This window comes from Anthonomus grandis, chromosome 4 (assembly GCF_022605725.1).
Source record: "Anthonomus grandis grandis chromosome 4, icAntGran1.3, whole genome shotgun sequence".
NCBI classification, from domain to species: Eukaryota; Metazoa; Arthropoda; class Insecta; order Coleoptera; family Curculionidae; genus Anthonomus; species Anthonomus grandis.
Window position 1 is genome coordinate 39,711,238 of NC_065549.1, and position 27,090 is coordinate 39,738,327.

At 33.8% G+C, this 27,090-nt stretch overlaps 1 protein-coding gene across 1 annotated transcript; it reads left to right on the top strand.

The window, feature by feature from the left end:
- Window positions 1-358: 358 nt before the first annotated feature.
- LOC126735593 (somatostatin receptor type 3-like) lies at window positions 359-26,814 on the top strand. Its single transcript, XM_050439634.1, has 5 exons — window positions 359-416; window positions 7,361-7,494; window positions 15,115-15,232; window positions 24,395-24,584; window positions 25,964-26,814. The coding sequence occupies exons 1-5, from the start codon at window positions 396-398 to the stop codon at window positions 26,707-26,709; spliced, it is 1,209 nt and encodes a 402-aa protein (XP_050295591.1). The 5' UTR covers window positions 359-395; the 3' UTR covers window positions 26,710-26,814.
- The last annotated feature ends 276 nt before the right edge of the window (window positions 26,815-27,090 follow it).

Genomic DNA, 27,090 nt, shown 5'->3' on the forward strand with positions numbered 1-27,090 from the left:
CTTCATATTCACGCTGTAAATAATAATTCAAAGAGACTATCATTAAGATCGTAGACAATTGAGGAGGTTTTGTAAGCTAATTTTTTATATATTATTCCAAAAAAGTTTCAAATTATTATTTTTAAAAATTGTCGTTTGATACGCTAAGGGCTAGATTGTTTTATTAAATAAACTGCTTTTATTGCACACCTATCTCTCCACTTCAGAACAGTGATTTCAGTCATCTGTTATCAAACGTATATGAGAATTTAGCATAATCCGAGTCAAACATTTATCTTAATATTGGGATTAATAAATTTCGCCTCTGCTTTTCCTGGGCACATATTGATAGATAATCGTTTTTTAATTTCTTTTTTTTTTCTCGTCAGTCTGTGTTTACTACACATCAACACCAGATGGGTTCTGCTACCTCAAAAGTAAGTTTTATTTGTTATGGGTAAGTTTAATCGGTTAATTACGTAATGATTTTATAAATATACGAAAATATATTGTAGTATTGTAAATTGTTCGTAATGTTAGAATAATTAGAAAATTTTGATGCGAGTGATTGTAGGACGTCTAAAGATACAAGGGATTTTTATGTAGTTACCTTATTGAGAGGAGGATATCATAACTAAGGGCTGCGATATCTCTATTAAGTTGAGTTTAAGGCTTTGTTACTTAGTATCTGCATTTTAGAGAATATGACTATTAATCTTGAGTAAGTCAAGCGAAGATTATAAATCTTAAGTAACATCTGAAAAATGTCTAAATTGAATAGATTTAGTTAATCCTAAGTAATTTCGTAAGAATAATACAAAAATTCTAAATTAATTTCAGAGAACACAGTACCGTAGAATGGGGCTATTTGAGAATTTTTTTGAGGTTTTTGAGCGATATCTATAAGACAAAAGTAAGCTTGATCAATTTTGTAATGGCGTTGGAAAGACCTATGATAGAGGTATCTATTTCTTATATTTGACTAACGGCTTCCTCTTCTGGGAGCCGTAAAAAAATTTTTTTAGGGCCTTCTCAAATTGCCCCATAGGGTGGGGCTTTTTGAGAATATGGCTTAAAATTGCATAAATCATCATTTATCCACTGAAGGGGATATTTGGAAAACAAAAAAAACATTTAAAAAAAAAATAAAAAACATGTTAACATATAAAAAAAATATACAAAACAAAAAATATTTCTTACAACATTGCAAATTACAATTAAAATATGTTAACAAAAAAACATAAAGTAGATAACTCTAAAAATTGATCAAACAAAAAAAAAACAACTTAAAAATAACTCTGGTTTGAAGGTAACAAAGGTTTCTTGAAGGTTACAAACAGTGGTGACTATATGTTTATTTTATGTTTAGTTCTGAAAGATTATCCGAAAAGGTAAAAAATTGCCTGGTCCCTGAACCTTCAATCTTAGGAGGGCTAAGTATCATGATAATCATTTCGGTTGTTACCTCGTCTTCATCTAACTTAGGAGGAGGTAAAAATCTTTCCGTTTTGGAGGATTTTTTTAAAAACGATGTTTTGAAAACCCGTTCCCCGTTTAGCAGGGTAACGGATTTTATTTGTCCTATATAACATTGGCTTGAAATTGTTGCCGTGTATCGAACAACTACCCAATCATTGACCTTAAGATTACTAAAGTTTATAAGAGGACGGTCATCATCGTCACTTATTTCTTGCTGATTTTCATCATCATGTCCTTCTGGTTGGATTTCTTTATCAGGTTTTTTCAAATTAGAACAGGGAAGGTCTTCATCGTCAATATTTTGTAGCTGGTCTTCTTCATCATCTGATGATTCGCATGAACTTATTTCAGAAACATTTCTACTAGTAGACGGGTACAAATCAGATGTAGAAACACTTTTTCCTGCTTCTACAGTAAGCTTCTTGCGACGCGGTGCTTTACGCTGCTCACAACTACCCATACGCATTTCTTTTAGGACATCCAAAACTGAGCTTGAAATGCTTGAATCTAAAATATTAGAATCTGTACCTATGTTGGACGATGCAGGTAATCTTTCCTTTGGTTGCGCAGGACTTAGAGGGTGCAATCCAGTTTTGGCAAATCCGGAGATTAAATTTTGCCTTCCTTCGCCATTCTCTTCAATCTTGTTATGGAGCTGTGCAAGCAATCTAGGGAATACATCTTTTGAGAGTGTAGTCATTTTCCGCCCTTGGCCTTTCTTCCACGTTGTCAGAATTTCGCGCCAATATTTCTTAAGTGGAGAATAAAATGCGACGTCTAATGGCTGCATGACACGGGTCGCATTGCTTGGCAAACAAATAAATGCAATATCCATTTTCTCGCACGTTTTAAGGACGTCTTCGGAAAAGTGAGAAGATAAGTTGTCCCCAAGGAGAGCCTAAAATGATAATTAAATATGGGTAAAATGACTTAAACCTCTCTGTTATACCTACTCACCTTTTTTCCAGGTTTATTTTAAAAAAATGGAACTACCACAGTAAAAAACCAATTTCGAAAACAAGCGGAATCGAACCACCCGCTTTTAGACCTATTATATCTGGCACCTTTAGGGCCTCCCTTAGTCCATGAGTCCCAAAGATGCTCACCTTTATACACTACATAAACTGGTAATATCTGGCCATCAGCAGTACCAGCATACATTAAGCTTATGGCTGTTTTTGTCGAATTTATCACTCTTTCTGGGTACCTTGATCCTCTTTTATAAATATATTTCTTAGTGCCTGGGTTGTCGGTAAGGTTTGTTTCATCATAATTTATCATTAAACTAGGATTTACCGCTAATAAAGTATCTCGGGCATTATCAAAAAAATTATCGATAACTTCTGGTGAAAGTGAAGCTCTTTTAGTTGAAATATTGGATGATAGACGGTTTGATATGAGCTTTTCGTGTCGTTTAAGAAAAGCTAATGCCCAATCTCTACCAGGAAAGTTCTCCTTCAAACGAACCTCCTGTACACCTTTTTTATCCAGGTAATTCTTCGCAAAAAGTCTTAGATCCAATATGTCAAAGGAAAATCCCCAAGCTGCCACAATATTTAGGTATTTCACAAACTGTTCCTCTTCTTCCTTGGAAAATATTGAAAGTCTTCCCGGTTTTTCAAATATATGGGTCCCCCTAGCACGTCTGCTTATGGTGGCGATGGGCCTTTTGAAATGCTCGGAGGCCTTAGCCAAAGTTAACCGCCCTTTTTTTACTTCTTCTTTTGCTCTGGCTAAGGCTTTCTCTGAGTAATGCCTATATGGCACGTAATTTTTGCCATTTCTGACATGGCTAAATGTTTTTTTATAAGTGCGCACCATTATCTCATACCATTCTAAAAAAGCCAATTTCATTTGAAAGCAATTTCTAACAATTTTCAAATAGCCCCCATGCCTTCTCAAATAGCCCCCAGTCACTTCTCAAATTACCCCACTCCAGAAAATACTGAATAAAAAAAAACAAAAGAGTCCTAAAATGTTTATGTTACCAATACACCTTCCTAAAACCCCATACTTTTATTTGGATTAAGTGCCAATATCATACAATTAATCGGTTTAGATTTACAGATTAAAGTTAACCACTTACCGTTCTTTCACCAAAAAACACGTGTTTTTCCTAATATTTTTACGCGCCAAAATAAAACAGCTACCTTTCGTCGATGTGCGCTCGAGTACGCGGTTGCATGTGTACTAATGGCCTTGCGCGGCGTTTGCGTATTGTTATTAACTCTGTGGGCGTTGTTGCCGCTTTTAACATTTTTCAGATGAATTCTCAAATTACCCCTGATTTCCAGAATAGCCCCATTCTACGGTACTCCTTAGGTTTTCAGTGAAGTAATTTAATAATCGTATCTCTGTGTGTAAAAAGAGTATGCATGTTTTTTTTTCAACTCTACCACCCTGTAGTACAAAATCTAAGACTTTCAGGACATATGTTCATAGAAACTTTCTTGCTTGATTTCGTCCAAGAAACACACCCCTGAATTTTATCCCATGATTATAAAAAACACCTTGTATAACAGGTGAAAGTTGTAATATCAGGATACTATTTTTAGATTTTGTCAATATGGCTTTTAAAATTGAAATAAATAAATGTATGCTTATTGTTATCTTTAATTTATTGTAAACTTTAATTAAACTTAATTTTTCTTTGATTCTTAAAGATTTACTTAGGGTTTCTCAAAAACCAGTATATTTATCAGCAAGAAAAATCTCGCAGTGTAAAGTGTCTTTATTAAAAAAATTAATTCCACAATTTTACCCCTTACGCAGCCAAGACGTACCATTTAAAACACTTAACTATGAAGGAAATCCTAAACATTTGTATGGTTCTTATAAATTCTCTAAAGTAGGCCCTAAACGGTCAATCATTTTGATCAAACGATTGCGCCAATTGATTGAATTAAGCATGATTGATCGTCTAGAAACCCGTTTGTCGATTGAGTCAATCATTGATGGTCATTGATGAAAAGTTTGATTGACGCAAATGATTGAAGAGGACGCTTGACCGTTTAGGAGCGTTTTGATCAACTTTTTCAACAGCCAGACGCTCAGAAGCAATCATGGATGACTCTTCGCAGGCCGACAACAACGAAACAAAATCGGAACGTGAGCTTACAAGCTTGTTAATAGATTTATATCGAGATTCCTCAGAGCTGTGGAAAGTGAAAAGCAAGGACTATTTTAATAGAAATAAAAAAAGCGCGGCGCGTGAAAAAATTGTGGGTGTTTTAAAAGTGTTAAAACCGGACTTCACTGTTCAAAAATTAAAACAAAAAATTAATACTTTGAGAACTAATTTTAACAGGGAATACAAGGCAATTGAAGCAAAAAAAGTGCCTGGGGCGTCAGCGGATGATGTTCCTGAGCCATCGATCTGGTATTACCACGACCTTTTATTTATAAAAGATCAAATTGAAATTGCATCAACAGAAACTTTAGAGGTAAGAGTTTTTTTTTATCACATATTTATCTATTATTATACATTATAATTATATATAGGGTGTCATTATATAAAGGTTGATAAGTTTAATTAAATTATTTCAATTATTCAAACAATTTTGTTGCCATGGGATTGACCCAGAGGTATTGAAAAATTCGCAAAAGTTATCCCATATTTTCTTGGCTTCAACTGTTGAGTTACCTTTGGTTCTTTGAAGTTGTAGCAATAGTTGAGTTCCTTGTGTCCATGAAGCAGGTTCCACACTACCGGTAGAAGAATTTGCATTATTAACGTCATGTGGTTGCAAATAGTTCCTTCTATTTCTTAAGCACAAGTAATTGTGCAAATGGCAACATGCCATAACAATTTTTCTAGCTTTATGTGGTTGAAATTTAATGTTATTTTGGAATACCTTGAATCTCTTTGTAAGTATTCCAAACACATTTTCGACTATCCTGTGTGCTCGGGATAATCTGTAATTGAAGATCCTTTTCTCATCTGTTAAAACAGCTTTATTATAGGGCTTCATAAAATTAGGAAGCAGTTGGAAAGCCTCATCACCAACAAACACATACGGAAATTTTTTATTAGTACCTGGTAACTGTCGAGAATCTGGCATATTCAGCCGATTCTCAGACAACCTGCGCCAAAATAACGTATTCTTCAACACTCCACCATCTGACACTCGGCCATTTGCTCCGACATCGATCATCATGAAATGATAATTTGCATTTACAATCGCCATAAGCACAATACTAAACGAACCTCTATAGTTATAATAGTAAGACCCCGAATTGGAGGGTTTTTGGATTAATATGTGTTTGCCATCAACACTTCCTACACATTTATGAAAGTTCAATTTTTCTTCAAATTCCTGTGCAACCTGCGTCCATCCCTCTTTAGTTTTTGGAATCTGAAAAAAAGAAAAATATATATCAAATACTCATAGGACAACATAACATCTTTACTATTATTCCGTAGTTTTGTTTTAACTAATTTATTTGTTTTTTGTTGCAGTCACTGTTGCCTGAAGACTCGCAGCCATTTCCTGCTTCAAGTACTGCTTCTACTCGTACTAATGAAACTGCACTAGCTTCCATCACTCCTACCCGAACTCCACAGTCTTTTTCAAAGAAAAAAAAAGGTCAGCCACATCCAACTGAGCACCTAGTGGAACTGGCTTCAGACTATTTTAGAAGACCTGAGCAAGAAGAGGACATACTAGCTAAGGGTTGGGCTACAAAACTAAAAAAGTTACTTCCAGACCAAAAGCGATTCGCCGAAAAAATGATAAATGATGTGCTTTTTGAAGCAGAAATGGGTAGCTTAATAAGGGACGGATTGCGTTTTGGAACGCACCCACGTTGGTCACCCTCTCAACCTCCAGCGTCACCATAGTCAGGTTATAGTTGGCAGCGCTGTCTCACCGCACCATATGCACCTCCGTTACAACAAACAATGTGGTATCCATCTCCGTCACAACAACCAATGTGCTTTCCATCTCCGTCACAACAATCAATACACTCTCCACCTGAAGCCAATGACAGTCCTTCCCGAGGCTCTGCCCCTTCTGTAATGCATTCACCACAACCCAGTGCAGAAAATTTGCAAGAAGAAAGTGCGGCGGACTTGTTTTCAACATTTTTGTCAATGTCAATTAGAGACTTTAATTTATTTTTATGTTTCCTTTTCTATTTTTATATGCAAATATGTTTAATGTGTAATAAAAATATTTTGAAAACTTACCTGAAGATTATCTTTTAATGCCTCGATAATTGCTGAGCAAGTTTCTATTATTATAAGTTCCAGAGTCTGAGGAGCAATGGCGCACATGAACTTTAAGTCTTCCAAATCCATACCAGTACCTCAATGTGATGAAAGTCTCTGAGTTTCAGGAATCGCTTCACGCATATTAGTGTCTTTTTTTTCTATTTTAGGCCTCACTAATTCTAATAAAAAATCAAAACTTTCTTGGTCCATCCTGAGGAAGTTTTTGTAGTCTTCAGGTTCTGTTTTGCACAAAACATTGAGTAAATGTTCATGAGTGAAGCGATTTCCTAATTTATACCACTGTTTTGACCACCTTCGTGTCTTCTTCTTTTTCTGTTTTTTTGACTTGACGGCAGCTAAAGTCAAAGCAAGGCAAGCAAAGCATAAATCTGCACTTGAGACCATCGTTTCAACACACTATATTTGAAATTTTACCACTAAAAATTCACAAAAATAGGAAAACATCGGGAACAGTACCATTTAAAACGAAACCTCTTTTGGGAATGCACTTTGATCAAAAAATTCATGGATGATTGAAGCGACCGCCAATGATTGACTCAATCGATTGATTCAATCTTTTTCTCAAACGATTGAGCGTCTAGGGCCTCTTTAATAATGCCTAATTTTAGTCAATCACCCAAAATGTCGATCTGCTGCAAATGTGTATAATAGTATATAATTTTTCTTTAGATTCCAGTGACGGTTCCGGAATCTTATCTCATAGGCTTTGAAGTTAACAGACCTCTATATTTTTGGATCATTCTAATTATTTCTGTTTTGGCATTAACAGCAAATCTTTTAGCCATAAGAACAGTCATACACAGGTAAGATTAACAATTTTTTTATTATTTACGATAATGAACTATTTGCTACTCGTTTGTTATATACTCGTTAAAAAATTGAAGCCTTGCTTTTTGACATCTAACGATACAAGATTTACAAGTAAATTTGTTAAATTTCGCCAAATAAAATAAAATCTACCCAGAAAACTTCTTCTGTGCGCTCACCAAGTGATAAGAAAAGCCAGTCAATGATTGGCTTTTAATGACTTCCAAAGAAACAATTGGCTATCTCGATTCATCTTAAAAATATTTCACTTGCTGATTTGTTCTTCTCATTCCTTTTACCCTCTGTAGGGTACAGTGATACTATTTTAGCTATGTGTTTATTCATTAAAATTCTCTATAAGGCTGTAACTGGTAAACCAGTTATCAGTTGTTACATTCCTACCAGTACCTCTAATTGTTTCACACAATCTTTGTACAACATCATCTGGAGAGTTGCTAGCTTGAAAAGGGCCTTCAGGTTGTTTACCCACATAAACTTCCATACTACATGTATAAAACACCTTTGAGTCACACATAGCGAACACTTTTAGTCCATATTTATTCGGTTTGCTTGGTATGTATTGGAGACAACTACACCGACCGCGAAAGGCTTCTAGTTTTTCATCCACAGTAACATAGTGAAATGGACTAAATCCAGATTTACATTTTTGCACGAAGTTATCAAAAACAGCCCTTATTGGCGCCAACTTGTCTATGGCTCTACGAGTTTCACGTGTCTCCATATCGACAAAACGTAAATGTCTTAATAAAAAGCGAAGTCTTTGTAAGGACATTGTAAGCCTAAAAATGTCAACACCAGTGCGATCGGTTTTCCACAAATCTTCAGCATTTAAATTACTACTTTTTAACAATCCACCTAAATAAAGGAGACCTATCAAAGCAAGCAATTCAACAGAATCTGTGGGTTTAGCATCTCTTTCGCGTGAATAATTGCCACGGACGGATTCAATATGCTGGTTTGTATACTGGACAATAGTATTTACTATTTCTTCAGAAAAAAAGTGCTGCCATATTTTTATTGGAGATTTTTGATTTTTTAAATCTCCTTTGGGACCAGGCAAATGCGTAACAAAATTTTCGGCCGGTGTTAGGACAACTTTTGAAGGACAATGCTTTCGCGACTTTGTGGTCTTGTCCTTGCCTATAAAAAAGGGACCTTCATTGCATTCATTTGCTTCAATTTCAGTATCCAAAATATCCTGTTCACTATCAGGATTATAAACCTCTGTTTCGACGACGCGTTCTTCTTCATCATCAGATTCATCCAGAGGCAATTCTTCTTCAAAGTCATTTTCCAAACATTCCTGCATTCATTTTTCTAGTCTGTCTTGCTCTTTTTCATACAAAGCCATTCTAAAGGTTAAACAAAAGTAAACTATTAGTAAATAGATCGAAAATAGGCAATATTTACATACCTTTTAGCAATAAAATAATTATTTACTAAAAACGATTTTCGACACGCCGCTAGTCGCTGCGGACTGATACTCTGACTGATACTGAAATATAATTATCTCTCTAACGCACTACAACTGAACGCTCCCGAGTTTAGCGGTACACTAATAATGCTATTTTATGAAGGTACTGAGAACCGCGGCCCAAGGTGCGCAGTAACTTTTAGTCAATAACCAAAATCATTTTCAAATGGAGCGAGAGTCCGCGCGCGACCACTGAAAGGTTAAAAATTGTAGCGCTTTTTTTTAATGATGTTAATAGGTAAATAAATATTGCTACACAGCGAACGGCATCTCTATATTGGTAGGCTTTTGGTCGTATGTTGATAAATACTTATCACATTCCCATAAATCAAAAATAAGTTAGGCGCCACTCAATTTAAATCACAATACCTTTTAATTGTTTGAAGCCACTTGAATTGAGAAACATTAACTCACTATTTAACTGTTTTTAAATAGTGAAAAGGTATTTCAAATAGAACAAGACTTTTGTATCAGGTTTCAATCAGGGTTATGATAAAAATTCCTAATCAAATATATACACAAAATATATGAAATAACTCTTCTGATTTCGAAATGAGAACCAAATTAAAAAGGCATTGAAACCCTTTTTATGATTATTTATCCCGCATAATATCGATTGTCTTTGGCCAAAGATTGAATAGATACTGTATTTTAATGTACACTATATATATACAAGGCGAAAGGTTATAATATCAAAATATTTAAAAAAGGAGTAATCAGAATTGTTTCACATTAAATGTTAAGATTTAGAAAATAATTGCATTTAAGAAGTTTAAGTAATATATATAAAAAATGTAGGGATCAGCAGAAAAGGTTTAACTAAATGGTGTTAAGATATTAAAAGTTTTAAATAATTAATGGGTGAATATTGATTTTAAACAGAATTTTAATATTATAAGAAAATGATAACTGGCCTTAAATATCCTTTGACTGGAACTAGGTGATTAACCAAGTGGTCACTTCGTGTAGCCGAGTTTCAGTCAGGCACTTGAGCTAAATCGGGGTATAGTTGGCGATCAATAATACAGAACAATATTTAGTCAACACGTTGAGGAAAAATCAGTTGAGGTTAGGTCAACATTCCAGTCTTAAAATTTTTGCATAACAGAAAAAAACCCTGGAAGGACAAAAGCCTTTTTATTATCAGTAATATAGGTGTATAAAAGATATTTTAAAGGAAAATAGATAAAAGGGCTTACCTCAACCATGAGGGTTTTTCACAAAAGAAAGTTTTGAGAACACGTTACACGTGACTATCGAATTTGACTTTACTATAACAGCATATAAAAAGATTTAAAAAAATAATCACTCGGTAGTGGTGTTAAATAATGTTGATGATATTTCTTTAAGACACAATTAAATTAGAAAAAGCTCCAACATTGACCCAATTAGAGAAAATACCCGAAAAGGTCTTCACAAGTGTGAGTTTCACCTGCCACCAAAGTCAAAGAAAATCGTTCCTGTTAAAAACGTCGTGCCACTCCGTGACCACGAACCTAATAAATATACCTGGACTGCTAATGCATATGGTCACGATACCCAAAAATGACCATTGCCTGGTGGCCGCCATTTTTATAGTGGTTGTGTCGTTTTGATGTTGGTCACTCTGAACATTTTCAGTGACGCCAACAAAAAATAATGATAATGAAGTTGGCGACACTGACGTTTGACGTATGACCTGTTACAAACTAAATTACTTTTTTTTATTGATATTGTTTTAAAAACCATTAATGGGATTCTAAAATCACGATACGATTGATTCTAAATAACATTTAGAATTGTGAATATAGCGGATTGCCTAGTTTTTGGCAATTTGTAAACGACGTTTGGGTATATCGTCTGCAATAGGCGATGTTGCTTCCTCCTTATTTAATACGTGGATAATGTATCACCATCCTTATTTAAACGTATTTGGTTCACTATTTCTCAAAACCGAACTATTGTGAATTGTCTATCTGTATTCTTTATGATAGAATAATATATAGAGTTGTTTATTTTTACTATATTAACCCTTGCTAATTACAAACCCTCATAAAATCATCCATATTAATGAGGAAACACTGTATCTCTGTACCTAAATTCACTATCTCAAGTTAATTAAAACTTTGTCTCATTTTAGGTGACCATTACTTTCTTTCATAAATTTTAACGAAATTCTTAAAGAAGAGAAGAAGTACAAGAAAAATCACAGATATAATGCAACTATCTTAAATTCTTAACTACATTTAACTTTCTATTTTGTATTTTTGTAAACATAACCTCTCGAGAACTGTAATTGTCTTGTTTCCCTACAATTGGCACAACTGCAATTTGTCCGAGTGACCAACATCGAAAGGACACAATGACGCAAAATGGCGCCCCCTAGTAGTGATCATTTACGTTTCATTAAATTGGCAGGGCTTATTTTCCCTAATATTTGACAGATGGAAACGTCAAGTGTCTTTTCTATTGATAAACACTAATAATTTTCATTTATTTTGTTAATTTTTTCGCCTTCGTGTGTTTTTATTTAAACATATGCCCATATTATTTCTTTAAAATAAAAAAAAGTTGTTTAAAACCATCACTACCCATAGGGAAATAATAATTGAATCCATGGAAAATCACAAAAACTTGTTGTGTTCATCCACTTTTGGTTTTAATATGGCAACATGGCTGCAATTTATAGGAGCTATAACACCAGGGAAATTGGATCTCTCCATAAATGTTAATTTATTAATTTGTCTCTCATTCCTTATATTTGGAAAATTAATGAATCGGTCAGCAAGGTGATTGTCAATAATTTCAGTAATTTCATGGATCCAACGACTTGCAGTAGTTTTGCTAATTCCAAATTTGAAATCTTGTCTAATGCTTCTTTGGTAACAATCTGTGGCAAATCTAAGGAAAAAGCTATATCGTCTGGTGCATACGATATACCCAAGCGTGTCGTCGACAAATCGTTAAAAACTAGGCACCAACGATTGAAAATTTCATTTTGATCAGTAATATCGAGCAATCGTGTCGCATCGTAATTTTATAATCCCAGTACAGGTATATTTATTAAAGCTATATTTTAGCAAGTAAGCGTCTATAAGCGTCTTAAGACATCTCATTCGAGCGATCAAGTCATGACGTCACCGTATAAGGCGCTTTAAGAGTTCTCCCGAGACCGCTAGTAAACTCGATATGTCAAAGTCAAAGGGAAGCTATACAAACAATAATAAACGATAAATATTGATATCAATTTGTTATTGATATTTTTTTAGAGTTGAGAAGCAATATATTTCTTACTTTTAATTTATTTAATATTAATGTATATGAGATAGTTAAGACATCCATACCAAATAAAAATGAAAAAAAAAAGAAATTATCAAAAGAGCAAATGATTTGCAAAAAATACAGTGAAGAACATAAAGTTAAGGTTGCACGGATATTGTTTTAAATTGATTTTTGATTAGATTGTGTTTATTTCTGTGGAAAAAAAATATGAGTAAGCTTATGTTTACGCCAGTAACTTTTTTGTTTATTGTATTTCCTCTTGGGCAAATGTCTGATCTTTTATAAACGTTTTTAGGGTGAAATTTATTTGTATTTTGTGCCGATCTAGATCTGATCCTAAAAATGTATGAGATCGGATTTCGACTCAAAACGTTTTGAAAACTTAGACAAATGGGTGTTTTCATGGTTTAGGCCAGTCTTCAAAACGAATGCAAAATCAATGAAAGGTATAGCTAATATTTAGACTCTGACAGCTGTTAAACATGACGTTATTCGAGCGCAACCATATGATGACGTAAGGCTTAAGATATCGTAAGGCAACCGAGTAAGGCGCTTACTCGCTAAAATATGGCTTAAGTTCGTGTCCGTGACATATGACAAGGTCCGTAACATAATCTGTCTATGACGGATAGTGGATAGAGTCTGTGATCATGACGAGAATCCAAGAGTATCACAACGTTACCAAAGTTAATCCAGAGTACCGAGTGTATCACAACGCTTAAACTCGAAATAATCTCGAACTTTTTATCGATTTTCATCAAGTGTGAACATAGCACGGGTTAGGGTGAGAATTTGGATATTGACATAAATAGTAGGCCTGTAAAGGATTTAAATGTGAAAATAAATTATAAATAAATTTATGTTTTACCTATCTATTATTGATTTATAATACCTTAGAAACGGAATATGTTATGGTAGCAATAATACCTGCTATCACACCTAGGGCATTATAAGCGGGCATTATGATAATGCCCGGAAATTTTATTGTTTATTCAGTTTTATTTCTCTCATAATAAAGAATAAACATCCATTTTATACAAAAAATAATGTTTCTTTAAATACTAAAAATTAAACTTTATTTCCAAAATAAAAATTACAATTTTGAAATGTCCCAGACAATATAGCAGATCCCACTATAGAATGGTCGGTGTTTTTTGTGATGGTAGAGGTGGCAGCACTAACGCTATTTTGTATAGTTTGTAAATTGTCCATTAAAGAATTTCAATAGTTGATACGGAATTAACCTCGGAATTAACTGAATTGGCAATCATTTTGGCTACTTTATTTTTGGATGAACTACTTTCTTTTATATATCCTTCAGCTACTGAAGAGCTTTTCCATTTCCCATGTTGTTTTAGCATTTCAAACGAAGCACCTGCCTCAACAAGTAAAGTTGACGATGTACGACGCAAACAGTGGCCGGTATAAGCTTCTACATTATCCAGTTTTAAAAATTTTGCGATCAATGTTGGGACGCTTCCTATGGTATTTTTTCCAACAGGTTGTACTGTACAGCGACTCTTTCTATAGGTAAGAAAGAATCCTCGCTCCTTTATTCTAGCTGGTCTTAATGCTGCGTACTTTTTTATTAAATTTAAAGCGCCTAAATCTTCTTCAATGATAGTAAAACTTTTTGAAGTTGAAGTTTTAGTTTCTGGTACCTTTATAACCAAGATCGTTCCTCTATCTTCAATATCATAAATGGTCATTTTGACCAACTCATCTCGTCTTAAACCTCCAAAAACACCCATTACCAATATGACTTTGTGTACCAAGTAGATATCATCAGGAGTCTTCTTAATAAATTTTATTATTTGTTCTCCTTCCAAAACTTTAGACTTCTTCGGGACATATCCTTTCGACTTAACTTTTAAAAAAGATATGAGATGATGGTATTGCGAGATGTCTATATTTTTATAGACCATTAACGTAGACCTTAGGGTAGAATACTTGGTCCAGAGAGAGTTCGGACTGTATTTTTCCGACTAAAAATATTAAAATTTGTTAAACATATGTACCTGTTAAAAAGTTTCGGTTATTTGAATAATTGCGTTGGCATCTTTCCAAATACCAAATATGCCATACTCCCGATCATACTGTTGCCTTGATTTAACTGGCAAAAGATTTTCGGTCGCTTTTATGGCCTTTTCTCTTATATTTTGTGGAATTTCTTCCATTTTAAGCAAATATTTAAACAAAAAATGCCAACTGACTAACTGACGGAAACATCAAAGTCAAACTTAAATAATCACTGCAAGTCACTTGATTTCTGTAGGTAGGTATGTACGTATACCAATATGACTCGATATGAAGACTCTCTCGATATAGGGATCAACCATTTTTTTTAAGTAGGCCTCATGATGCTCTAGCTAGAGCGAAACACGTTTTGTCTATTATTATATGTATACATTGTAAGAACGTCATTTTTATGCATGTTTAAGTTGTTAATTTCTCTTCTTTGGTCCATCAATGGTATTTTCTCATTCAATATCCTCCAATGATTTTCCTTAATTGATATCAAATGTGCAAGTGTTTACTGCAACTTTTATCCAGTTCTTCGTGAACATCTATTGAGTATTGAGGTGTCAGGGCTTTGAGTTGTTCTTTGAAAAGTTTTTATGTTGGAAGTTTCTAATTTATTATTTTTGGTTTCTGATGTTTTAAGTGTCTGAAGTTGGTATTCAGGCTAATAATATTTTATAGATGATTCTGATCCGCACAGAGCACCTTTTTTCCTATTCCTAATACTAAAACATAAACAACCAAAAATTAAAGTGCATTTATACCTTGAACCTATCAGAGTTAATAAGAAAATTAATAATACGGTAGTTAACATTTTAAATTAGTTGTTCTGTTTTAGAAAATACAAATATCTACAAAAAACATGCATAATATCGTTGGCAATCTCGGACATATTGTCGGTGACACTTTTTGCTCTAAATAACTTGGACTTGCTCAGAAAGAAGCCTATGTACTGGGTAAGCATAATTTAATTGACTTACATATTTAAAAGCTCTTACAGACAGAGTTGTTTCTGGTTGTTTTCTGTATAGAGTCGCTGATAAAGCCAGCTTCTTTAATCGTCTAAAGCTAAAGTGTTCGGGTGGGAATACAGAGGAACCTACAGCATCCTCTGGCATTTTTACCAGGTTCGTTAAATTCATCTGGGTCTTTATGGAAGATGTTTCCTTAGATTTAGACATCAACTTTTGAATATACACAATCTACTTAGTCTCTTGCTTGGTGTCATCTTCACCCAGTAGTCTTCCTACTAGTAAGGAAGCGTAGTGTTTGTAGTCTCATATTTGGAAAGAAAAAATTAGTACTCAGCAAAAGCAGTCATACTCTCTCAGGGTGCCGTCTTCATCAATAAAGGTGGACAACAATCTCGGCGAAGAACCGACAATCCTGGACCCTCTGAAATAGAGAGTGGATCCATACCTAGTTTCTAATATTATTTAATCAAAAAAGCTTCTTTCTACCCATGCCTCTCTTGCCCTCAATCTTTCCTTCCAGTAATAATTTTAAGAGATCATATTTACTTCCACACATTACATGAACCAGATAAGCTATCTTTCGTTTTGTGACTACGTGTATCAAATTCTTTCTCTCACTGCACTCGTTCTAGCACCTCCTTGTTTGTGATATCCAAGGTATCTTGAGAAGTCTACGAAAAATTCACATCTCAAGGACTTCTATTCTGTAAATGGCTCTAATCTTCAAGGTTAACGTTTCACAGCTATACAAAAAGACTGAGCGTACGTAACACTTCACAAAATGATATCTACGACTTAGATTTAGGGTTGGATTACAGAATAGTGGGCACCTTCTGGGTCTAGGTTGTTGTTCATCCAGATCCCCAAATATGAAATTTTCTTTATCACTTCTAATCAGTTCCCATAAATACTAAGAGTTTTGTTTTAGTTGTATTAATTTTAAGGCCGTTACGATCTCCAACTGTAGTAAGTTGCTTTAGCAAGCGTTGTAGATTTCTAAACTATTAGCTATTATCGCGATGTCGATTTTCCATCCATGCTTTCCTTTTCCTTTTGTCCTTGGACCCATTTTTTCTCTTTCTATTTTGCTTCGTATACTATGTATTTCATTCTATGATGCATGTGCATCATTCATTAAGTTATTTGCTGAAAATTCGTTCTTTATACGTTGTCTGACTCCTTCAAGCATAGTAGGATTCTTTAGGTTCTGAACATTGACGGAGGTAATAGAGAGCTTTTGAAGTCTTTTCCATTTTACGAGTAAAGTGCCAACTACCGGGATTATGGTCACTGTTTAGTCCGCTCCGGGGTATGCTTTACTCCCTGTAGACCATTTCTCTATCTATGATTTATTGGAATAAGGTTTAATTGATTAGCCAAGGTTATTACCAGGTGTACAGTCGATGATGGAACAACTGAAACCAAGTATTGGTAATAACTAGGTTTCTTCCTAGCAGAATTGTACCAAAGTATCTCCATGCGGACTGCGTTGTCCTAGACCATATCAGAGTACGGAATGAACGTAATTACAGTAGAGCGCCGATTATCCGAAACAATTGGTGCAGGGGGTGTTCGGATAATCGATTTTTCGGATAAACGAACATTTGCGAAATTCCAGTTCTTTGTTGAGGGTACGGTAATAAAACACGTCATTGGATTAGGAATACATATTATGTATGTAATGCTTTTTAATGATACACTACTTTTTAATGATTGAACCTGTGAAACGAAAAAGTACGGATCTGCCTAATCAGTTTGTTTCTCTATTCACGTTGACTGACTTCAGTGTTGTTTTAACGGTCCATGCTGTTTTATTTGTGCTGTGTGACTCCTAGCAATGCCGAGACGTAAACGAGTTGTGCTTAGTCTTCCTGATAAACTTAAAATTTTAGAACGATTAAAAAAAAACTATTCGAGAGGCGTTCCTCTGAACCCATAGTGCTGTAATTTGTTGATCAAGACAGTATGGTTTACACAATCAAAAGCCTTGGCAAAATCACAGAAAATAGTTGCTGTTTAATGATGATTGTTTATACTGGAGTAAACACTATTAAAAAGGGAGAACATAGCATCATTAGTGCATTTATTACTCGAGAAGCGAAATTGATGGGGAGTTAGTATTTTATATTTAAACAGGAATGATAATAGCCTTTTTTTAACCAATCTTTCTATATTTATTGATAATGTTGGAAGGAGAGCAATTGGACGATAATTTGAAGCTTGTTCTTTATCTCCTCCTTTATGCAAGGGAATAATTATTGCAGTCTTAAGGCAGTTAGGAAAGACCCCATTTTGAAATTATTTGTTAATTAGGTTTCTCAGATGGTTTAAGGTGTTATCAGGCAGATTTCAGAAGATTTTTAGAGTAAGACCATCTGTACCAGATGATAATTTGTTTTTTATTTCATTTATTGTACTTTGAAGCTCTGTTATTAGTACAGGGGTAAAAAAGAAACTATGTAAGTATTCATTAGAGAGATATGAAAGTGGATCATGAGAAGCTTGTTGTTGTTGTTTCGTTGAATTGATGGCTCTGCTATGAGGCAATTTGCCAGCACGATTTGGAGATTCGGGAAAACCGTCGGGTATGTATCCTGTTCCCCGAATCGATACTTTCACTATATTAAATTATCAATCACAATCGAGACTTTTTAACGCACGATGTTGCTAGCACGATGTTGCTACTCCCACGATGCATCCGGCATCATCCAGCCTGGTTACCGGCGTGAATAGGATCGACTACCACCGGCAAGGGGTTGGGAAGGGTCTGGGAAAGGGATTTAAAGGATAGGAAGGATGAACAACCACGTGTTGATGGGATGAAGGATAACGCGGAAGTGGAATAGAAACTTTCACAAAGTTTAATTCTAAAATGCACGTTGTACTAACAGTAAGGGGTAGGAAAGGGTCAAGCAAAGGAATCCGTAGGATAGGAAAGGACGAGAACAACCACGTGTTGACTGGGTGAAGGATGACGCGAAAGTCATCATGAGAAGGTGTTATAGTAGTCATTAGATTTTTAATCACGTTTACAAAGTAATCGTTAAGATTCTCAGGTGAAGAGGGGATAGTGCTAGTCGAAGAAGGCTTATTTCTTAATTCGTTAACAATAGACCATGTTTCTTCAGCAACGTTACCAGAATTAGCCAGCCTATTAATATAATAAATATCTTTTGCGGCTTTTATTGCTTTTCGATACAATTTTCTATATAGCCTTACATAATTATGAAAAAATATGCTGTCCGAAAATTTTTTTAGGTGTGATAAAGAGCGCGCATGTTCCTTGCAGACACACGTAAGCCTTTAGTGAACCAGGGTTTATGATGCCTAATTTTTGATAAGTCTATAAGGAAAGGACTTATTCGCAATACTTGACAAAGTCATTACAAATCTAGAAAACTCAACATCGATATCATCAAAGATAAGACCCCAGTCAGCTGTTTGGCATAGATTCTTGAACTTCAAAAAAAATTTTTTACCAAAAATACGGCCTAATTTACGAAAATTATTTTTGCTTAATGTGCCAATAGTAAATCTGGCCAATACAGCTTCATGGTCAGAGAAACCTGAATTGAGAACAGTACAATCAACGAAGTACAATATTTATTTAGTACGGATATCGAAAGGAAAGTTATTTTTTAAATGAGTTAAGTCTTTTTTCTCTATTGGAAGTAAATTAGATCCTTTTCTTACCACTCCTTTATAACTTATATTATAATTTGTTGAATTTATGTTGTGTGCTCATGTTAATGTCAGATCACTTCTTAATAACTTTGATATTCTTAAGAATCATGTGGCGGGCCGGGACTACGGTGTTATTGGCATAACGGAGAGCTGGTTGTTTCAGGGCATTGACGATCAGGCTACTTTCATTGAAAACTACAACTTTGAAAGGCAAGATCGATACACTAGAGGTGGTGGGGTTGGTTTATATATCCACAACACATTAAATTACTCAATTATATATCGCGAGTGCGCTGATGCAATCGAGCATTTATGGGTTAAAGTAAAGATTGAGAATGAAATAATTATAGTTGGAGTTATTTATAGGCCGCCAAGGGGAAATTATAATGAATTTTTGTCAATGTTTGAGGACACTTTAATAAATCTTAACACATTATGTGATAAAATTTTATGTTTTGGTGACTTTAACGTAGACATGCTTAAGTTGGAGTCGAGTAGGGTTGATGACTTAAATGGGATTCTTGATACTTTTGATTTAAAACAGTATATTTCTGAACCAACGAGAGTCTCTAATGGTTCGTTAACTCTCCTCGATCTAATATGCTATAATTCGGATAATTTAGTTGACTCTAGTATTATAAATATACATATATCGGATCATTGTTTAACATACTGTAATCTACAACTAAATAAATTAAATAAGGAAAACAATATGTTTTCTTACAGACCTTTGACACGAATTAACTTTGATAATTTTCAGATTGATCTGGAAGGTGCACCCTGGCATCAAATTTATGATACTGAAGATATTGATGAAAAGGTGTCTATACTTACTAATCATATGCTTAATATACTAGATATTCACGCACCTCTTACTGTTAAAACTTGTAAAAATAGACCTTACTGTCCATGGATTACTGATAATATAAAAATAATGAAGCAACACAGAAATCGGGCTTTAATGCGCTTTCGAAAAACAAGAAATTTGGAACATTGGAACTATTATAAGCAGATAAGAAATTTTACCACCACCGCCGTACGTAATGAAAAAAAGGCTTATTTAAATAACAAATTTCAAAACTGCACTACTCGAGACAAATGGAAGGAGCTTTATAAACTGAATATAATAAATTACAAATCTAGACAAATTCCCGAACATCTAAAAAAAGTCGATGAACTTAACGACTGGTTCAGTCATTTAACTTCTAATATTACTCCTCCGACAAAAGAAACCTTCAATTTCTATAAATCTAATCAGGAGTTTCCACCATTATTTTCTTTTACACCAGTGGATGAAAATTTAGTATCAAATTTAATTATTAAACTTAAATCTAAGGCGTTTGGGCCTGATAATTTAAACACAACATTAATAATTCTTTTTTGTCCATTTATAATACCATTTATTACCCATATTATAAATAGTTGTTTGTTAAACTCGTACTTTCCAAAATCTTGGAAATCTGCTTTTATTTTGCCACTTCCTAAAAAAAATAATCCCTTAAATTATGGCGAACTTAGATCAATTTCAATTTTACCAGCCCTTTCAAAAATCTTGGAAAAAGTGATGGAAAAACAAATTACCGCCTATGTTACTGATAAGAATATTATATTACAAAAACAGTCGGGATTTCGAAAGGGATTTAGCTGTGTTACCGCTCTTACTGACGTCACTGATGAGGTTGTCGCCAGTTTGGACAGGGGTGATGCAATGATTTTAATACAGCTTGATTACTCTAAAGCATTTGATATGCTAAATCACGAACTTTTGATTAATATTTTACATTATTTCGGTTTTAATACTACAGCTACTAAATTAATTTTATCTTTTTTAAGTGATAGGATACAACGAGTTTTAATTGGGGAAGATAAGTCTAGGGTGGCTAGAGTAAGGTCTGGCGTCCCACAGGGTAGCATTCTGGGTCCTTTGTTGTATAGCATTTTTACGTCGGCTTTTATGGATAAATTGCAATTCTGTAAATACCATCTCTACGCCGACGACACACAATTATATTTGTCATTTAATGCTAGTAATATTGAAAGAGCTAATTTATGTTTGAATGCTGACCTTGCTCTAGTAAATAGAGTCTCGACAGATCATTCTCTTAAATTGAATCCAGCCAAGAGCGTGGCAATGTTATTTTGTGGTGATAATAGCAGAAGGGCGGTTTTGGATCATGTCCAGCTAATTCTTAATGGAGAACTTATCCCTTTTCATGTCTCAACTAAAGCTCTAGGCCTAATCATAGACGTCAAGCTAAAGTTCACAGATCACATTACAAGTTGTCTTAAGAAAGGATTTTCAATGCTAAAAAAACTTTACAAGCATAGATCTTATTTGTCAAAAGAAACAAAAAAAATTTTATGCGACTCATTAATTCTATCCCATTTTAATTATGCAGATACAGTATATGGACCATTTTTAGACTGCGCTAACTCTGCAAGAATTCAAAAATTACAGAACTTGTGCATAAGGTTTATTTGTGGAATTAGACGTAGGGAAAGGGTATCACATAAATTAGTCGATCTTAAATGGCTTAATATGTTAAATCGCCGAGAGTTGCACTCCATATGTTTTTTTTATAAAATAATAAAATTTAAAGCACCACCATATCTCTATAATAAGCTCAGATACCGTACTGACGTTCACAATATAAATATTCGCAGACATGACCTTTTGTCTATACCTTTACATAAGAAAGAAATCTTTAAAAAGTCATTTTCTTACAATATTGTGTCCAAAATTAATAAATACAAAATTTGGGATTTTTCTAAATCTACATCGGCTTTTAAAAAATCAATAAAAATGGTTCTTTCATCTAAACAAAATAATATTTAATGCATTGAAATAATTTATGTTATTTCTTTTTAATACTGACATCAGTATATCAGTCAGTAAATCAGTCGCCCTGGTTTTGCTCTCTTTTGTGTCGGGATTCCGTGTTTGGATCTGGCGCGCGTGTGGAAATATAAATTCTTATATGTATATTTTTCTCTACTATAAGAGTCTACAACAGAAATATAGTTAATATACCTGTACCCCTCGTTCCTCCTTTCCTGCCTCCTATTAGTAAATAATAAGTAAGCTAGGATAATTTAGATTTCTTTTCTTTTCGGTTAGTTATGGATGTAGGGTATGCATGCTACTCGTACAGTTTATAATGCGGTTCGCGATATTTTTTTTTTTTTAAATTATAAGTGTAATATTCAAGGTCTTAACAGCTCCTTCTTCTGAGGGTAGCTGAAATATGACCTTTATTTCCTCTTTACAGTTACATGTTGAATTAATATACTATGATGAATTTCTTTTTCTTTGTATTTATATTGTAAACTTATTTATATCTATGTGAGCATATGTAATATCTTATGAGGAAATATAAACAGTCTATTATTATTATTATTATTATTAAATTCCTGGAGTCTTCATCAATGATACTAATGAATCGTTCTAGTATCAGGTCAATCTTTTGACGGAGATGGATCGTATTATTCGTTAATACTGTGAAGGTATCGGTGTCCTCCAAATGGATCACCAGTGCTCTCCATGGGTTTTTCGAGAGGCCGTGAGTATAGTTATAGTACAGGACTTACTGTACTACATCTGTTCTCTATTCGGACTTATTTCTCAGTCACAGGTTTTAGATCTCTATGATGGTAGGTATTTGGAAGATGCACAAATTTCAAAGCCATATTTATTGTGCTTAGATTTTAAATTTTGATGAGATTTCATACAGTGTGTATCAGCCAAATGGATTAATTTCCTTAATAAATAAATGGAGGTATTTTTGAAAAAATACTTAGGCACGTTACTTGCCTATTTAAAAAATTGTACAGGGTATGTCATGTAGCAGTGGCCAATATCAATTTTATTATTTTAAGTTCTTCAGAATATTCTCGATATATTTCATGTACTATGTCCTATATGAATTTCATACTGTTTCGGAGATATTAACTGTCTGATAAATAAAAATATTCCGATTTATTGCAAAGATTCATTACCACAAATTTAATACTTATTTCCCATTTCAGTTTGGATAATTGCTCGTTAACTGCTTATCAGAAGAATTGTTTAAATAACAAAAACGTACAAAATAATAATTCTACAGATGATGGTTATGGAGATAACACACGGACTTAAATGCAAGTTGATTGTATTCCAAAATTTTCAAATTTTTCTCCTATATCTCGAGGGACGATTAGTAAAATAAAAAAGCAGTTTTGCGAGCTTGAACATGTAAGGCATATTTAAAAATTAGCTGCGAATACAGTAAGTGATGTTACAAAATTGGATATTATGCTTAAGTTTGAGAAAATTCCATACAGGAACTTATCGAAGACGATTTTGATAGATAAACAGATTTTTGTAAACAAATGATGACAAAGTTAGATAACAATATGATCCAATCAGAGCATGTTTTGTTTTCCAATGAGTGCACCTTTACACTTCATGGTCATGCTAATCGACAAAATTGCTGCTATTGTTCCTGACTGGAAGAAAAAACAACATATCCAATACCCTGAAAAGGTCAATTTTTGGAAAGGAATTGTTGAAGATCATATAATAAATCCCTTGTTCATCGATGGAAATTTGAATGGTGATAATTATTTAACACTGCTCCAAAATAATCTTATGTCAACTTTGACAAACTTATATCCGGATCCAGCAAACCCACAAGTTCCAGCTAATACTATATAGTTTCAGCAAGATGGAGCACCACTTTACCAAATCAATTTCTGACAGTACCTCACCCGAATGTTTCCAAATCAGTGGATAGGGAGACCAGGACCGATCTGAATCAGATCAGGAGATCGTGCTGACCGATCTCCTGATCTGACATCAGTAGACTTCTTTTTATGGGGATACGTCAAAAATATTATCTGTAAAACTAAACCTCTTGACTTAGCTGACTTAAGAAGATGAATAACGGTTACGATTAGTTCGGGTCACGGCTGAGATGTCGAGTAACGTTAGAAGAAATTTCTGTTTAAGATTAGGATTCCTATTTTGACTGAAGTATTACATATCAGTATTTGAGTGTTTTATAACGAATTTATGTATCAAAATAATTTTTTTATTTTTAACGTTATTGTTTGCAAAAAATCGAAAAAGACTGAATATCTCTGTTATATGTGTATCAACAGTTGAAAATTGGTATATGACATTGTACATGAAATATGTCGAGAATATTCTGAAAAATCAAAAAATTCAATAATATACAGGGTATCGTATTTCAAATAAGAAATTTGATATCGGCTACTGCTATATCAATTTCGAAAATATTTCCTAAAAACGTCGTAAATAACTTCGCAAGGAACGAACCTGATTCATTCATGCATCCATATGAGAAGCATTCAGAAATAACTTGTCTGTACCTAAAAATCGCTTGTTATTGCGAACAATATTTTCCAATGCTATTTTTTAAACGAAGAAAGGACTTAATTATTTATGTAACTTACTTTCAGATTTATGGAGAATTTCTTTGTCACTTTATACCCGTAGGTCAAGTTCTAGGAAACTTAAGTAGCTCCATCGCTCTATTGGTTATCGCTCTTGACAGGTACCATAACGTCGTTCACGCGTTAAGTAAAAAATGGAACCCAGCACTTTGGAAATGCTTAGGTGCAACTTTTCTTTTTTGGATTGTTTGTACAGGTAAGTTATTAGATATTTTGTGGCCAATATGGCTGATCTCAAATTTGGATTTTACTTTTATTTAAATTTGTGCATAGGATTAGCGCATTTTACATAAGTTTGTAATATTCTTTTTTTTTTGTCATATTCAAACAAAAATTTGCATTAAATTATTATTTGAATATAGAAAATTAAATTGAGCAATGAGCCAAATTGCCGGCGATAATTAACAATAAAAATATCCTAATAATTTTTAATTCTTGAAAAAAAAACCTCTGGTTTCCTCTCCCATGTGTCGCTCTATACGTGTCTCAAAATACATCTTGTAAAAACCAATAGGGTGATCTCCAAAAGATCTTCAAAGAATACTGCGACCAAGATATCAGTATAACGTACAATTAGAAGAAATTCAGGACATTTTTCAGACTTTTTGCTTCTGGAATCTTTGATTTATTACAGATCTACTGAAACTGTTAAACAGGGATCAAAAGTGTTAGCATTAATGAAATAAGGCTAGCACTAAGAAAAGCAAAAAGCAACAAAACTGCTGCTAAGGATGGTTTGGTAATTGACGCAATTAAGATTGGTATCCTACTACAGAAAATCAAAACACTTTAATATGTCCCTTCCTGACTACACCATACTAGACAGGTATGGTATAACGCCACTGTAATATTATATCCCATAAAAAGGGAATATGGCTGTACTAGAGAACTATAGGCCCATAAGTTTGCTAAGCCATCTGTATAAGCTATTCATGAGAATTATATTTAATAAGTTCTTACAATCTGGCAATTTTCCTGATATCTAGAAACTCTCATATACCCATATATAACATACTCTAATACACCCATTCATAAAAATTCCATAGTTTTAAGCAGTATGTTATGTTGGCTTTGTCAGCCCATTTTTAAGAAAAAATACTGCCTAGGAAATATGGTTTTATGCTTGGACCTTCTGTTAATACGAACTTGTATCTTTTTATAAATTCTGTTTTTTTTTTGAAAAATTTTTATGTAACTTAGTTGGGTCATGTAACTAATGCAATATACACCGACTTTAGCAAGGCCTTCGGCTAGGTCAGCCATGCCCTATTGCTGAAAAACCCTTATTATGATCTGTTTGGTGTACTACTGAGTTCGATACTTTCCTGTCTGTCTGATAGATGGCAACAAGTTAACACTGACAATTATTTGTCCAATTCTTTCAATGTAACATCCGGAGATCTTATAAGGGATCCGATTTAGGCCCTTTTCTATTTATTGTATTCATGAATGTCCTAGGCACGTTGCTCACATGTGGATTCTTAATATTTGTAGATGACCTAAAATAAATACATATACTTCATATCGGATTATGTTACTAAAGTCATCTCTCCACAATTTGCTTTTTCTTTTCAGGTATTTCTTACCCAGTGGTGACGTTCTACTTATTCATTCCGATCTTAGTAAACGGTTACGAATCTGCACTTTGCTCAGGAGCACCGATAACTAAGTCCCTTATACTGATTTACTACACTTGCATGACTTTCCTCTTTTTTACCCCGATTGTGATAATGTTTTTTTGGTTTTACTATAAGATTGCCCAAATGATTTGGAAACATAGAAAACCACCGTCAGAGGCATACAGTCAAGAAATTACCGAAACCTCTACAGCTACTAGAACGACCACCATTGATGCTTCAGTGGTAACTTCAAAAATAAAAAAGAAAAACGTACAAATGGAACGAAAAGTTAGAAGCTTTAAGATCGTTGTGAGCTTAATCGTTGCTTTTATCGGATGCCGGCTACCTTATTGGATGTTAATGTTATATCAGCAAGTAAATTTAGGAGATAACGTAAATATCATGTGGAATATTAGATTTTGCTGTATAGCCGTGTATCTATTTAATTGCTTGCTTAATCCATTTCTTTACACTTTTTTGAATTTTACCATAGTATTTAGCAGGAAGTTTAGCAATATTGTGACGACAATATGTTGCTGCTGGTGTTCAGATTCGGAGTTTAAAGATTTTGAAGCTGGGAAGCCTATGGCTGAGTGTATTATTATTGGAGTAAACAATGCAAAAAATGAATGTAAACCCAATGTTACATTTTTAAATGTTCCCATTGAATTACCCCAGTACGCCAGGAGAGAAATATTTTAAGATGTTTCTTCGTAATATAGTGTAATTTTTAAATAATTAAAAAAAGTTAAACCTGTGCTAGTATTGTATAAATATATATTTTTTGCAATAAAGGATAATATTTCAGTTATGTGTTTTGTAAAAATTATCAGCTTCAACTCCTTTTCCTTCTCGTCTACATTAAAAAAATATTACTCTGTAGAGAGTTTTCATTATAAATGTAATCATATAATTTGACATACTTACTTTAACAAAATCAGTGACTGTCTTAAATTTAACACCAACACTTCTTATGTAATCTTAATAGACATTGTATATATTTAAATAAAAGATTGATATGTGACCTCATCTCTACAAAAGTTTGGTTAACATAGATTTACTATAAATGGTTGATTAATCGCT